This window comes from Brassica napus, chromosome A6, assembly GCF_020379485.1.
Source record: "Brassica napus cultivar Da-Ae chromosome A6, Da-Ae, whole genome shotgun sequence".
In the NCBI taxonomy this organism is placed as follows: Eukaryota; Viridiplantae; Streptophyta; class Magnoliopsida; order Brassicales; family Brassicaceae; genus Brassica; species Brassica napus.
Window position 1 is genome coordinate 27,282,203 of NC_063439.1, and position 12,719 is coordinate 27,294,921.

The 12,719-nt window shown below is 35.3% G+C and overlaps 3 protein-coding genes across 5 annotated transcripts; 1 reads left to right on the forward strand and 2 right to left on the reverse strand.

Moving 5' to 3' along the window:
* Window positions 1-354: 354 nt before the first annotated feature.
* Window positions 355-2,680, reverse strand: LOC106400109 (RING-H2 finger protein ATL30). Its single transcript, XM_048781398.1, has one exon. The coding sequence runs from the start codon at window positions 2,031-2,033 to the stop codon at window positions 1,170-1,172; it is 864 nt and encodes a 287-aa protein (XP_048637355.1). The 5' UTR covers window positions 2,034-2,680; the 3' UTR covers window positions 355-1,169.
* A 659-nt stretch (window positions 2,681-3,339) lies between these two features.
* LOC106402045 (AP-2 complex subunit mu) lies at window positions 3,340-6,408 on the reverse strand. 3 transcript variants are annotated; one of them, XM_013842687.3, is made up of 13 exons: window positions 6,168-6,408; window positions 5,919-6,096; window positions 5,751-5,841; window positions 5,313-5,407; window positions 5,133-5,222; window positions 5,012-5,060; window positions 4,774-4,912; window positions 4,585-4,701; window positions 4,413-4,503; window positions 4,171-4,313; window positions 3,953-4,067; window positions 3,815-3,859; window positions 3,340-3,603 (listed from the first exon to the last, which is right to left on the reverse strand). In XM_013842687.3, exons 1-13 carry the CDS (start codon window positions 6,248-6,250, stop codon window positions 3,523-3,525), a joined length of 1,317 nt encoding a protein of 438 aa, XP_013698141.2. In that variant the 5' UTR covers window positions 6,251-6,408; the 3' UTR covers window positions 3,340-3,522. The 3 variants fall into 3 exon arrangements, with proteins under 3 accessions (XP_013698141.2, XP_013698139.2, XP_048637356.1); XM_013842685.3 differs by having other exon boundaries at window positions 3,815-4,067; XM_048781399.1 differs by having other exon boundaries at window positions 5,012-5,222.
* Window positions 6,409-7,238: 830 nt separating this feature from the next.
* Window positions 7,239-8,520, forward strand: LOC106399317. Its single transcript, XM_013839792.3, has 2 exons — window positions 7,239-7,611; window positions 8,141-8,520. Exons 1-2 carry the CDS (start codon window positions 7,372-7,374, stop codon window positions 8,312-8,314), a joined length of 414 nt encoding a protein of 137 aa, XP_013695246.2. The 5' UTR covers window positions 7,239-7,371; the 3' UTR covers window positions 8,315-8,520.
* Window positions 8,521-12,719: the final 4,199 nt, after the last annotated feature.

Consider the following 12,719-nt stretch of genomic DNA (forward strand, 5'->3'; position numbering starts at 1 on the left):
TAAAAAAAAAATTCTAACAAATCTCTTGAAAAAGATTATAATAAGATCTTAATTGTCATAAATTGAATATAAATATTTTCAAATAATTTTGTAATTAGTAATGAAATTTTACTAAAAGAATAAAATTATATCCTATTTTATCAATTTTATAATAATATCTATCATTTTAAAATAAAAACGTTATACTGAACAAAATATGATAAAATTATTTTAAATTGATAAGTTAACATATTTTATTTTCATAAATATAAAATATTTATGCTAAAAAGATAATATGTTGGTAGAACGAGTTAATATTAGTAAACTATATAATACATGTATAAAAATTTAACTTATCTTAAACTTTTTAATATACAGTAATTTATTATATAAAATTAATAAACATTAAAAAATTACTAAAAAAATCAAGTGATTTGAATTACGGATCATGACTATAATAAATTAAATACAAAATTGTTTAAGTATATGTTGTTTGATGCATTAAAAATGAAAGTTTAGTAATCAAACGCAAATTCAATAGGACAAATATACAATAAGCAACATACATATGTGATGATTTTAATTTACAGCATGAAAACTATAAAATTATTATATTTGGTATAATTATACAAACATTTAAATATGTGAGTAACATTAAAAATATATAATAATTATGTAAAACAAATATCTATATATATAAATGTAAAAATATATACCCGCACGGTTGTGCGGGTGGAAATCTAGTGTTATATTAATTGACAAAAACAATTCAATATTCATATGTTTTTTTTGTAAGACCATCAATTTCGTTCATATTTTGCAGGTATCTTACTGTTTTCAAGTATCTTATTGTTCCAATATAGCTGTTTTCAAGTATCTTATTGTTCCAATATTAGATTCCTTGAAAAAGTGAAAAAGTAAACTCTGTCTTAATTGACAAAAACAATTCAATATTCATATGTTTGGCCATAAACTCTGAATTAATAATATTGATTCATCTAGTTTATGTAATTGATTCAATCATGGAATCATAAATAGTCATAATTGAATCGGTATATCATAATCTATACTTTTTTCTTTTTCTGAATGGAATAGTGAATCTAAGCGTGTTTCATTCTTCAGTCATCATCATTAGACAAAGATATCTTGTATCCTACTAACAAAATACAATAAAAATTGTAAATCTTCTTTTAACTTTGGGATTCCGGTACAAGTGATTGACCAGAGAGTTCACCAAACCGGCCTTGTCTGTTTCTCATAAGCTCACCAAACGAAATACAACTCTCGGTTTGGTTATTATTATGTCTTCTCGTAACCTTTATCTTAACATGATCCGGTAATCTCAAAGTATACCGATCTTCTTCCTCCGGCTTATTCCTCACAATCGAATGACCCGTCGTCTTCGACCTCGAAAACTTATCCGGTAAAGGCTCGGTCATACCACTACTACTACTCTGCCTCGACAACGAAACCTCGTTTGATGTTGAAGGTTGCTCGTGGTTCCCGTTGCTGTTTTCGTGTATGACTTCAATGATCAACTCTTTGATGTTTTCAGGAGCGTTTGGATCTAAATTTCGGCGACAAACAGGGCATGTTTTGTTGGAATCAAGCCATCTGTCGATGCATTCTTGATGAAAAACATGGTAGCATGTTGTTAGAAGCCGTAGGAGGATGTGTTCTTCTTCGAACTCGAGAAGACAAATCGCGCATTCGAGTCCTTGGTTATCTTCTCTAAGATCTTTCACCGAGGAGAATGGAAACAATGGGAAGGACTGGATGATATGCGGCTCTAAACCGGGGTTAACCGGTGGTTGGCTGGCGTTTTCTTGTTGTGATTGGATTTGATTTCCGGGTGATCTGTTGCCGTAACGGCTATCCCAGGCATGTGAGACAGTGTGGAAGAAACACTTGCAGAAATAGAGAGCGCAGAAACCGATGAAGAAGACGACGAGGAGGATCACGGTTAGGATTACAAAGAGTGGCGGTTTACTGTACTGTTGTGGTGGCTGAGATCGAAGAGTTGTGTTTGATCCGAGCGGTTTCGTTATCGGCATTGAAGGAAAGAGTGTCGGAGATTGCTTATCTCCGATTCAATGACTGGAATGTTTTCTTTTTGGTTTCTTGATTTATATTTTGTTTTTGGTTTTTGTTTTGAAGGAATATGGTGAGTGTGTTGAGTTTTTGTGTATGGTGAGTGTGTTCAGGATGTGTTTACTTAATTTAGAAATGAGTTTTGTTAGTTGTGTGTGTTTGATTGGTTTAACTTGCATTGAACGAGTCTTTAGTTACATTGTCTTGGTGATTAAACCACCTCATCTACTTAAGTCTATATACTAAAAAGTGGAAAAGGTTTGCTTAAAGCTCAAGTAATTATTTTATCAGCATTTTAGAAGTTTAAAATAATTGATGAACAACATATTAAGACGCATGCACAATAACTACTAGCGTACGTACTTAAGATGAAACGCAAGAAATGAAAGCTTAAATAAGAGTGAGGTGATAACATAACCGCAGCTATTCGAGTGGCTCGGTGGTGCAGCGAGCAAGTGGCAGTGAGCTTGCATCAACACGTTCGAGTTCGAATAGTTTGCGCCCAATAGTGTTTGCACTATGTAATAGACCTTCTCTCGTAAAGAGAGAGAGAGAGTCACTCCCGACCATTAACTTACTTCACCCAAATAAGGTATTCTAAAATACCTTTCTCCCCTTTTTTTAAAAAACAACTGTAAATTTTGTTTACTTTATATATAAACACATTCTACGACAAGTACAGATTCGGCAAACATAAGAAAATCATTGTTATGGCTAACTTCTCATATTATTCGGTGTTTGAATAGAAAAAAATGGTTCCGTTCAGAGATTATGAGTTGAATATTACTACTAATAATCGATGGAAAAATTGTTATTTTAGTAGTAATTTTTTGGCTACAACATGATTCGTTTCAGATACTTTCCTGAATTTAAAATACTAACAATTGTTTGTCTTTTTTTTTCAAAAAAAAAAACAATTGTTTGTCTTTTCTTGCAAATATCTATAATATTATTTACGAATTCAGTTTCTCATGTATTGTTATCAAGTTAATTATTAAAATAACTAATTAGAATGATATCTTTAATAAATTATAAAAAATATAATTAATGTCATTATCAACCGGCCATCTCTCGCAAATGTATTGGATTGGATTTGATGCACAATGTATATCACCGGCCATCTCTCGCAAATGTCTATAAAAATAGGTTTTGATATACATAACATGTTGGTTGGGCCACATGGAAGTTTGGACGAGACATTTCACTCCAGTGAAATGTTGGGGGAATTATTAAAAATAAAGATGGAAATGTAAGTTGTAGTGAAGAGAAGAAAACGAATTAAATGTAGACATAAGAAATAATATTAACACAAGATATCTCTAATGGACAAAAACAAAACAGAACGAGGTATAAAAGATATTTAACTCGTATATCTTATTTAACAAGGAACAAAAGCTAGAAGCCATGAGCGTCACGTCTGATGTCACTGAAGCTGAACTGTGATTTTTAGGTTCAGCATCTGATCTCATATGATCCCGCTTTCGTAATGTATCGAACCCACTCAACCGTGTTGTAACCGCTCTTCTCCCACACCTATCAAACATCCGGTTACGAGTCAAATCCAAGGAAATGGTGAAGTTTTGATAACCAAGTAACGAGTTCAATCTTTCTCAAGGCCAGAAGCAAACAAACACTTATAACATGAAAGATCTGAACTGGGGTTTTAATGTCACAAATGGGTTGGAGATTCATATACTTAGCATCACATTTTTGGTCCTAGAAACGTATAGAAAACAAAGCGTACCTTGAGGAACCGAACTCGTAAACCAGATGCAGTGAACATTGGCACCTGGAAATAGCACGACGCTGAGATGGTTAAACTAACAATCACCTTTAGCAACCTGGATCTATTTAACAGTGTTAACAAGAGAAGAAGATTGACCTGAAACTCCATTTGGATTGGTGGTCTTGTCCAAGATTTTTTTTCTCCCATTGTTGAGATCAACTCAATTTCTGCACTTAGTGTGGACTCTGTTTGTCCTGGAAACTTTCTTATCCTAAGGAGTTAAAGAGAGAAGGCTAATGATTGAAAAACTACCAAGTAATAGAGTTATAAAGATGAAACAGTTGGAATATTTCTTAACAGGGAATAAAACTCACTTCCAAACCAAGCAATCGATTGATGGATTGTACTTAGCGCGACCAGTTGTCACTTGGAAGTTGGTTTTTGCTGTTTGTTTTGGCACTGGAATCTTAACTACGACGCCGAGGGCAAACATTTTGGCACCAAACACACTTTTGACCTGAAAATTACAAAACATGAAAGTGGACTGTAAGAAAACAAAGATCAAGCTGCTTTTTTTTTTGTTCTTTTATGTTTTTTGAGAAGTTAAGCTACTTACCTTGACATTTACTTCCATGCGTGTACGACCAAGTTCATTGATTGTTGGTAAAACCCGGAACGGCAGATTCACTCCCTCTGTAATACGATACCTGTATCATTATTAAGTCAGTAGTCAGTATTACACTTTGGTACCCGAACAAAATTGCAATAAGAAACATTCCAAAACTTACTTCATAAGTTCAAATTCACCATCCGGTGGTACAAAACTAACGGTCTTCTCGGAGTTGAATCTTGTCAGGTTCACACACTGGTGAAATGTGACATCATCAAGCTCAATGGTTTTGCCACTGCACCACAAGAATGAATCAGTGAGTTAGCAGCTAGTCTGCTGTGTGCATCACCGATTTGACAGAACGTACCTCTTAGCTGGACGAGATTTCATTTCCGATTCCTTCTCAAGACCAATTTTATCATTCAACCCCAACTTCAGATCAGGCATTCCCGAAAGGAAACATTTCATTAGAACTTTTCCCGTCACATCACACCGAAGAACATTGCCTAACAGACGCGATAATGCACCAGAAACCAACCATATTAATGCTACAGATACTAATAACCAAGAAAAAAAAAACCTTAGAAGAAGAAGCAATTATCTACCTTTAGAGGACATAAGAAGGTTTACGCTTTCCACAATATCCAGAAACACCTGCATTAGTGAGAATGAATCATATAGCAAACTATATACACACAGACACAGAGACAGAAACTCAACACTTACCTCATTCTTTTTGTAAGAAAGGCCCTCTCTTCTCCAACCAACAGCACCCGTAACTTGCAACGTTGCATTTGGAACAGGCTTGTCCTTCGGCTGTAACAAAAAGAGGCCTAAAAACGAAAGACGCAACAAAATCTTGATTTACTAGCAAGAACCAGACATGAATAGATAGATTCCTTTTACCTTGGATGAAAACGGAGACCGTACACCTTCCTGAGTAATATAAAGCTTTAAAATTTCAGGGGAGAGATTCTGGGGATAGCCAAAGTCCATGATCTCTGCAAAATCCCACATATAATAATTTATTACTGCTTTGGTCTTTGCGATAAAATAGAAAAGTACATAACCTATTACTGCTTTCTTTAATATAAGTCATTTTAAAGCTATGCACATAGATTAATAAAATCATTAGTTTCTTATATTTTCGAAACAAAAACATCATTAGTTATTTACTTAACCACAATTCAACCACTAGAAAAATAGAAGATATATTATCATTGGTCAGACAATATTAATTATTAATAAATGTTATATATAAAACCGAAAACAACATATAATTTGAAACAAAAAAGTTTCTCTAAAACTGACTTATATTAAAAACGGAGGGAGTAGGTTACATACCGTCCAACAACTCATAAATGAGAACAAAGTTATTTCGAATAGCATCTTCATCAAAAGCTCCACCAAAGTAAGATTTGAACAAAGCAACAGCCTGAACGCGAAATCAATCAATCAATCAATCAATCTAAAGCTCTTAGATAATTGTGGCAAATGGAAAGAACTTTAAACCTCAACAACGAACTTGAAAGCACAAGCAACATTAGCATTGCTGCTGACAACAATGACGATGTAGACATTGCTGATACGCATATAGACGAAGGAGCAGCCACCAATCTGACGCACAGGACAGTTGCCTAGCTCCTTCGTCTGCATTATATGCGTTCGAAATGCATCCACCATGTTTCCCCTATTTTATCAAAAATCGAATTTAGAGAAATTGCTCGAAATCAAGAATCTCGAATCACGTAAGATTCTCACCCGACATCGTCTCGGTAAGTGCGATTGATGAGTACATCGCCGCGGAGGTTCAGAAAGTAGATGGCGGAAGCTGCCACCGGCATCTTCGATCTACGCAATTCTCAAGCACAGATCGTATAGACGAGCTGATTTTTACAGGAGATTTGAGATTAATTTGAGGTTTTATTTTCTGAAGAGATCTCGGTATCGGAGGAATGAGAAGTGAGGAAGACGACGACGACGAAGACAAAATTGAACTAGTGAAAATGGGCCGGTCTTATTCGTTTCTTATCCGTTACATGTTAATAGTTCATGGGCCGAGAGATCACTAATGTTTTCCAATAGTTCCATGAAGAGATATATTTTCTAAACGTTGTGTGAATAATTTTTTTTTTTTAACCGAGTATCCTGGCTCCACCGTGGTGGTCCAGACTAGTCTGTTTTGTATGTTTGTTATTTTTCTAGTGTGGGGTTTCATCCATACACGTTTTAGCAAAAAAAAAAAACTATCTTTATATGGTTTTTGTGGGGTTAGTCTGCGTTTAGATTTAGGTCCTTTAAGATGTAGTTTTGTTTGATTATTCACCTTATTCAATGAAATGGAAAAAGTCCAGCTTCAGTAACTCTGTTCGGTAAAATAAACACCTTCCGTTTCAATATAGATGATGTTTTAGAAGGATTATTTTGTTTCAATTTACAGGAAGTTTTGAGATTTGAAAGTTAACTTTAACTTTATTGGAAATTGTTCAACCAATTAGATTTTATAATCTTTATAACTGGTTAACTAATTTTAAAATTATATGTTTAAAATATTTTTATAAAAAAAAAATAATTTTTTAATTTTTGTGCAATAAGACAAATATCAAGTATTATGAAACCGAAGAAGTATTCGGAAACTTAAATCCCTCTGTATCTAAAGTGTGAACAGTAAATGATCGAAAGTGAATTTTTTTCTGTTGCTTTTGGAGGAAAAAAAAAACAAAATAATGAGGATATTTTATTGTTAATCAAAAACGGCGCCGTTAAATGGAAGAGAATTAGAAATGCGTAAAGCAACAAAGGAGATCTTGCTTCTATCTCCCTCGTTGATCCAAAATTCATCTTTTTATATATTTGCTACAGAAGAAGAAGCAGACAAGGAGTGAATCACGAGGAAGATAGAAGCAGATTCTCTGTTTTTTTTTTAAATTGGTTTAAGACGCGATCGCAGAAAGTAGAGGTTCTTATGGGGTTCTTAAAGAAGCTAACCGGAATTTTCGGGTTCGGGCATAACGACGGTGGCCACGGAGTTGAAGATGGAGACAACACTGGAAAAGTCGATAAACTCGGGGATGGTGATCAGCCGCGGTTCCGTGAAACGGGACTTCCCAGGAAAGGTTTTGGAGTACCGGTTCAAGTCGCAGTTGAACGGTCCAACCCTGGTCCTATTCTTCAGCCTTGTCCTTCTTCAGACGGTGTAGTTCAGGTTTGTCTTTCTTTTTCACCCATCCATCATGTTTGATTCTAAAAGTTGGAGACATTAGTTGTCTGATTCTAAAGTTACTGTCTTTACGCTTTATTGTGTTTGGTTCGCATCACGCTAGATTAGTTTGTGTTGCTTTTTGTGCCTACATTCTTTTATTAACATCGAATATGTGTCTAGTAGTATTCGTTATTTCTGTAGGAGGTTTGCAAGTTTCTGAATTATCTTATTGAAGTAATTGTCTTTATAATAGTTACTTCGTTATATCTTTTAACTCTGTTCATGTCAAATTAATGAATAGTAATTAAAGATGAGTTGCGGTTAAAGAAACTTCTTTAGAAGCAAGTAGTTTCAGTTTCATCCTACTTGGAAATCTATAGGAAGCATAATGAACTTGATGTTTTAGTGGGGTTTGGGGAATAACAATTTTGAATCTTTAAGAAGTTAAGGGGAGTTGATTCCTTGATGGCAATAAGCTATAGTTATTGACTCAACCGAGAAATTATACTATCCAACCTCTTGTTTGGATCAGGGACTACGATGGTATTCAATGCGACTAAGGATTGATGAAGACGGAGATATTGCGGATGAGTTCTTGGAAGATCATACCTGTAAGGATTTGCCAAGAAGATGCAGAACAAAAGCTGCAAAAGTGAGTGGGTTAGTGATATCTTCTGATGGGAAACTTCAGCCACTGATGGAATGAAGAATGAGCGACAAGGAGAAAGATTTGCTGATTAGTGTGATTGAATCAGAGATTAAGGTTAGAATCTGTGTGTCATTTAGCCATTCAATCTCGACATAAATCGAATAGAATCTGGTTGCTGATACTTGAGTACTCAGAATTATAGTGTAACTGTGAATTCTGTTTTTGAAAAGTAACAAGTGAAACTCTTTGGGATTGCTTGAAAACGTATGAGCAATTGTTGAAAATAGACAAGTGCTCTGTGTACATAACCATTTAGTTAAATATCACTCCATCTGTTTCAAAATGTCCATGTTTTAGAAAAAAATTGTTTCAAAAGATACATTTCTATATTTTAATGTATTTTTCATTAGGTAATATAGTAGTGGTAAATTGTGAATTATGAAAATAAACAAGGTCCACTTTTGTTAAGAGAGAATGATATTATTTATTTTGGACTTTCTTAGATGCAATGCAAACATATCAATAATTAAATTAATTTGCCGAACGGCATAAAAAACTTTCATATATTGTTGTAATATTGTCAATTGCTAACATCAGTATCTATGTGATCAAATCGAAGTAGTTTAAGGCCGAGGACTTCGAAAAGAAAACTTAAATATTTACTGAGTAAACCATATCATTAGTGTTCATAATTTATATTGGCTGTCTTATCGCCGTCATTAAATACATACTTATTAAATTGTTGGATGATTTACCTATTTACTAGTAATTGTATGATTATTACGTCGATGAGTCACATACGTTGATCAATTTAACTACTTATTTAGATAATATATTATTTCCTTTCCGGTCTTCTGCTGTCACCAGGTTGTGACAAATACTAATATTTCACCCTAACACGACAAACTATAGGTCTTAATCGTGTTGATAACAAATTCTCACTCATGTAATCAAATTCATTTTCACTTGTGTATAATATTAATTAAGCTTTACAATGAGTTAGGTTAAAACAACAACGAATTTTAAAGACGCAACTCATTTGTCTTATAAGGTTTTTTTGTTTTTTTTTATTTGTCTTATAAGTTATAATTGGTATCACTTTTAATGTATAGTTTATGATGACTTAAACATTATCACAATGTAAAGAAAGTTCATATGCATGGAAAAGACGATTTAAAGAAAGTATCTAGCTTACTTCCAGACTAAGATCTCTTAATTTTCTTTTTGAGAAAAAAAAACTATTTGTTAATCTATCAAACTAAGATCTGATTTAGATCTGCACACAGAGCCATAGGCGATATAAATTAACATTATTTTTCTTAAAATATTGTTAAGATTATTTTGAATGAATTGGGTGCCACATGCATGCATATAAATGGTGAATCCAAAAATAATTGGGACCTTTTAGTTTTAATATACAAAGTTCAATATGGAACGTCCATCCATTTTTAGTGAACGGCCACTAATTTTAGATTTAGTATATATTGACTTTTCCCCGGTATTAAAGGGAAAATGAAAAAATACAAAGAATCCATAATGTCTAATTGTTGCAAGTCATGTGAAACCAATCATTCCAAATCTCTCTTCACTTGTACCTGGACAAGAAAATGTTTTAAAACTCAACTTAATTTCTTAGGTTGTAAATTTTATACGGTTCAAAACATATAGAAAGATAGCAATGTAAGATTTTCCATTTTTGCTATTTGAACATAACAATATACGATTTTCCATCATATATTCAAGGCTATATTTGAATAAAAATATAACAAAATAGTATAAGAACATTTTCTTATAAATAAAGTTTGTACAACAACATAACATCCAACTATATTAATACCATGGCATATAAAAACAGACCATCATTTCACTCACGCAACAAATAAATATCTCTAAGAATAAATAATTATACATAGGAAATAAAGACACATGTATTGTTTTTGTATATGCATTTAATTATATATAGAGAGTGCACCAACACCAGAAACTCTTGCATATCCATCATTTCTCACTTAAAAAAAAAATCAAAAACAAGAAACAAATAAATGTCCAACAAGGTTCATGAAAGGGGCGTGGAGATGGAAGAAGAAGGTTCTAAAAAGGCAACTAGAAAGATTCAAGAACTTCCAAAGAAGAGTCTAAAAGATATATGGAAAGTAGCGAAAGACGATCCAAGAAGAGTGAAACATGCTTTAAAAGTAGGAGTTTCTTTTGTTGGATAATTCCAAGCTTGTGGAAACTTAACATATTATTAGATGTTTAATATGTTAAGATAAACACAATAAGGAAACCTAGAAATAGGAAAAGGAAGTTTCTATTTAGGTTAGGTTTGTGTTTTCCATATCCCACATGTTAAAGGGAATTGTCTTTCATATAAATATAGGTCTAATGGAGAGGTGTTCCATATGATCTAAGTGAAACATATTGAGAGCTTTAGTTTTGAGTAGTTTCTAAAGCTAATAAGAAAAGTTGTTCTTATAATTCTTTGTGTTTCTAAGAGATCTGAATTGGTATCAGAGCCTCAGGTTGGAGACTCGATCTAAGCTTAAGTTGTAGCTTAAGATCCTGGTGCTTGTGAACAAGAGATCGCGACGGCAAGATGGCTGACGTGACTAGGGCTCCACGCACGAAGGACTTTGGATCTACATCCATCCAATGTCCGATGTTGTCATCGACAAACTACACAGTTTGGTCGATGAGGATGAAGGTTCTACTACGTGTTCATGAAGTGTGGGACACAATCGAACCCGGTTCAGATGATCAAAAGAAGAACGATGTTGCGATAGCTCTTTTGTTTCAATCTGTTCCCGAAACATTGATTCTCCAGGTGGGAGAACAAACCGCATCAAAAGAGATCTGGAACGCCATCAAGTCGCGACACCTAGGAGCTGATCGTGTAAGGGAGGCGAGACTTCAGACGTTGATGGCGGAGTTTGACAGGTTGAAGATGGATGATTCAGATACGGTCGATGACTTCGCGGGGAAGATATCGGGCCTATCATCCAAAGCAACCTCTTTGGGGGAAAACATAGAAGAATCCAAGATGGTCAAGAAGTTCTTGAAGGGTCTTCCAAGACACAAGTATATCCAGATCGTAGCATCACTTGAGCAAGTCCTAGATCTCAACTCGACGGGGTTTGAAGACATAGTTGGAAGGCTTAAGGCGTACGAGGAGCGTGTAGGAGAAGAAACTCAGAAAGAAGACCAAGGGAAGCTAATGTTTTCGAACAATGAAGAGCATAGTCAGAGGGGCTATGAGAATTCTCGTGGTAGAGGAAGAGGAAGGAACGGTAGAGGCAGAGGTCGAGGTAGGTCACACAACCAAAACCGTGCGTCACACACCGAAGATAACAACTCGGAAAAGAATCGCTCAAAGCTGATATGTTGGAGATGTGACAAGCCTGGTCACTACGCAACTGTCTGTCCCGAGAAGTCAGAGAAGGATCAAGAAACCAACCTAAACGAGACAGAAGAGGCCGATGCACTCTATGTACACGAGGTGGTGTTTTTGAACGAAGATAAGGTGATTCCGAAGAATCTTGATATCAACAAAGGCGATGCAAGTGTCTGGTATTTGGATAATGGAGCGAGCAATCACATGACAGGGAACAAGGAGTTCTTTTCGAGTTTGAATCTCAACACCAAAGGGAAGGTGAAGTTTGGTGATGGATCGTGTGTTGACATTGTAGGAAAGGGTGTGGTTACATTTGTGTGCAAGACTGGAGAGAAGAAGGCACTCAAGGACATATACTACATACCTGATCTGAAGCACAATATATTAAGTCTTGGGCAAGCAACAGAGAACGGATGTGAGGTTAACATGAAAGATGTCTACTTAACGCTCACAGATTCGCATGGAAGGTTGCTAGTTCGTGTGACAAGATCTCCAAACCGTCTCTACAAGACCCCTATGGAGATAAGCTACCCGGAATGTTTACATGTCAGGGACGAAGATGCTACATGGAGGTGGCATGCTCGACAAGGACATATATGCTATGGAGTGATGAACAACATGGTAAGGAAGGAGATGGTCGTAGGAATGCAGAGTGTAACACACGAAGAAGGCGTGTGTGACACATGTCTCGCAGAGAAGCAAACGAGACACTCATTCCCGAGTGTAACACACAAAGAAGGCGTGTGTGACACATGTCTCGCAGGGAAGCAAGCCAGAGACACATTCCTGACTAAGGCCATGATCTGTACATCAAAGCCAGTGAGATTATTGCTTGGAAATTTGTGTGGATGTATCACACCACCAACACCAGCAGATAATCGTGAGGCATTCTATCGGTTCAAAAGATCTCACACCGATAGAGGAGGAGAGGTTGCCTCAGCTATGTTCAATCTAGGTTGCACCGATAGAGGAGGAGAGGTTGCCTCAGATGTGCTCAATCTAGGATGCACCGATAGAGGAGGAGAGATTGCCTCAGATGAGTTCAACCTATCTTGTGAAGAAGATTGGGTT

What these genes read in the sequence shown, in the direction of transcription:
- LOC106400109 (XM_048781398.1), bottom strand. Translation starts at nt 2,033, where the DNA reads ATGCCGATAACGAAACCGCTCGGATCAAACACAACTCTTCGATCTCAG.
- LOC106402045 (XM_013842685.3), bottom strand. Translation starts at nt 6,250, where the DNA reads ATGCCGGTGGCAGCTTCCGCCATCTACTTTCTGAACCTCCGCGGCGAT. An exon ending in CTTTCAAGTTCGTTGTTGAG is followed by an intron (nt 5,842 to 5,918) that starts GTTTAAAGTTCT and finishes TTTCGCGTTCAG; the next exon opens with GCTGTTGCTTTGTTCAAATC. An exon ending in ATCGATTGCTTGGTTTGGAA is followed by an intron (nt 4,068 to 4,170) that starts GTGAGTTTTATT and finishes TTAACTCCTTAG; the next exon opens with GATAAGAAAGTTTCCAGGAC.
- LOC106399317 (XM_013839792.3), top strand. Translation starts at nt 7,372, where the DNA reads ATGGGGTTCTTAAAGAAGCTAACCGGAATTTTCGGGTTCGGGCATAAC. An exon ending in CTTCAGACGGTGTAGTTCAG is followed by an intron (nt 7,612 to 8,140) that starts GTTTGTCTTTCT and finishes TGTTTGGATCAG; the next exon opens with GGACTACGATGGTATTCAAT.